The sequence below is a fragment of the Aplysia californica genome, unplaced genomic scaffold (genome assembly GCF_000002075.1).
Source record: "Aplysia californica isolate F4 #8 unplaced genomic scaffold, AplCal3.0 scaffold00053, whole genome shotgun sequence".
In the NCBI taxonomy this organism is placed as follows: domain Eukaryota; kingdom Metazoa; phylum Mollusca; class Gastropoda; order Aplysiida; family Aplysiidae; genus Aplysia; species Aplysia californica.
In genome coordinates, this window is record NW_004797323.1 from 1,874,776 (window position 1) to 1,875,851 (window position 1,076).

General features: G+C 41.3%; 1 protein-coding gene across 1 annotated transcript in view; it reads left to right on the forward strand.

Moving 5' to 3' along the window:
- Positions 1 to 1,076, forward strand: part of LOC101862856 (sodium/calcium exchanger 2) — a 40,937-nt gene that overhangs the window by 22,351 nt on the left and 17,510 nt on the right. Inside the window, exons 5-6 of the mRNA XM_035968362.1 lie at positions 233 to 288; positions 861 to 1,028. Coding sequence (XP_035824255.1) covers positions 233 to 288; positions 861 to 1,028 — 224 coding nt within the window. The remainder of the gene's footprint in view (positions 1 to 232; positions 289 to 860; positions 1,029 to 1,076) is intronic.

Here is a 1,076-nt window from a genome sequence, read left to right on the forward strand (position 1 = left end):
GAGAGAGAGAGAGAGAGAGAAAGAGAGAGAGAGAGAAAGAGAGAGGTGGGGGGAGGAGGAGAGGGAAAAGGGGGGAGAGGGCGGATTTCCAGTTAAGACAACAGAAAAATCGAACGATGGTGTTTCTGTCTGGGGCTGACCCTCTGTTGTTTTCAGGTACTGTAACATGAACAGCAATGACGTATTCATCCCACCAAGGCCATCATAACTCAGACATTCTTTTTCCTGGCAGATTTAGACAAGTCGGACTCAGAAGATGGCACTGCCCAGATCATTGACTTTGCCAGGGTATGTAATCTCCAAAATTTGAATATAGCCAGTTTCCTCTAATAAACAAAGGCGTACATTTCATTATGTAAGCTACAGGGGGAGCTATGTGTCTTGTCTTTTAAACAAAGGTAATTTGAACATACACTTTCTGTACACAAAGAACAGCTGTTTTATTATTAATTTAATGTTTGCAGCTCAGTACGATTTGTATTCGGTAACAATTCTTGGTTCATTTCTAACATTTCTAACAAATGACCAGCGCATTCTTTACTTTGTTTCAGGAAATTATCATAATAACGTTCTCATCTGTAAAGGAGAAGAGACGTCTTACCTTACAAGAAGTGAAAAATAAAAACAAACGACACAATAATAACAGATACATCGACAACAACAACAACAACAACAACAACAGCACCATCAACAGTAACAATAGTAATTATTGCTACAACAATAGCAACAACAACCACCAAACAACAACAAACAGTCGCCCAATAGTCCCAATTTCTGCAACAGCAAAGAAAAAGCAACCCCCTACCTTAACGAAAGTAGTCTATAAAGAAACATGCCACAAAATTTCTCTTTGTTTTCAGGAAGTCGCGAAAGACGAAAGCATCAACGAAGACGAGGCGGCCAAAGCGATGGCGGCCAGGCTAGCCAGAGACAAACCCAAACCGTCTGGCTGGTATCGAATCAACGCTACCCGCTTGCTCACTGGAGGTCACAAACTCACGCCGAAAACAAACAAAGCATTTGATGACGTAAGTGGGTGCAATGATTTGGTGGTTTATGAGATCAACTGGAGAACA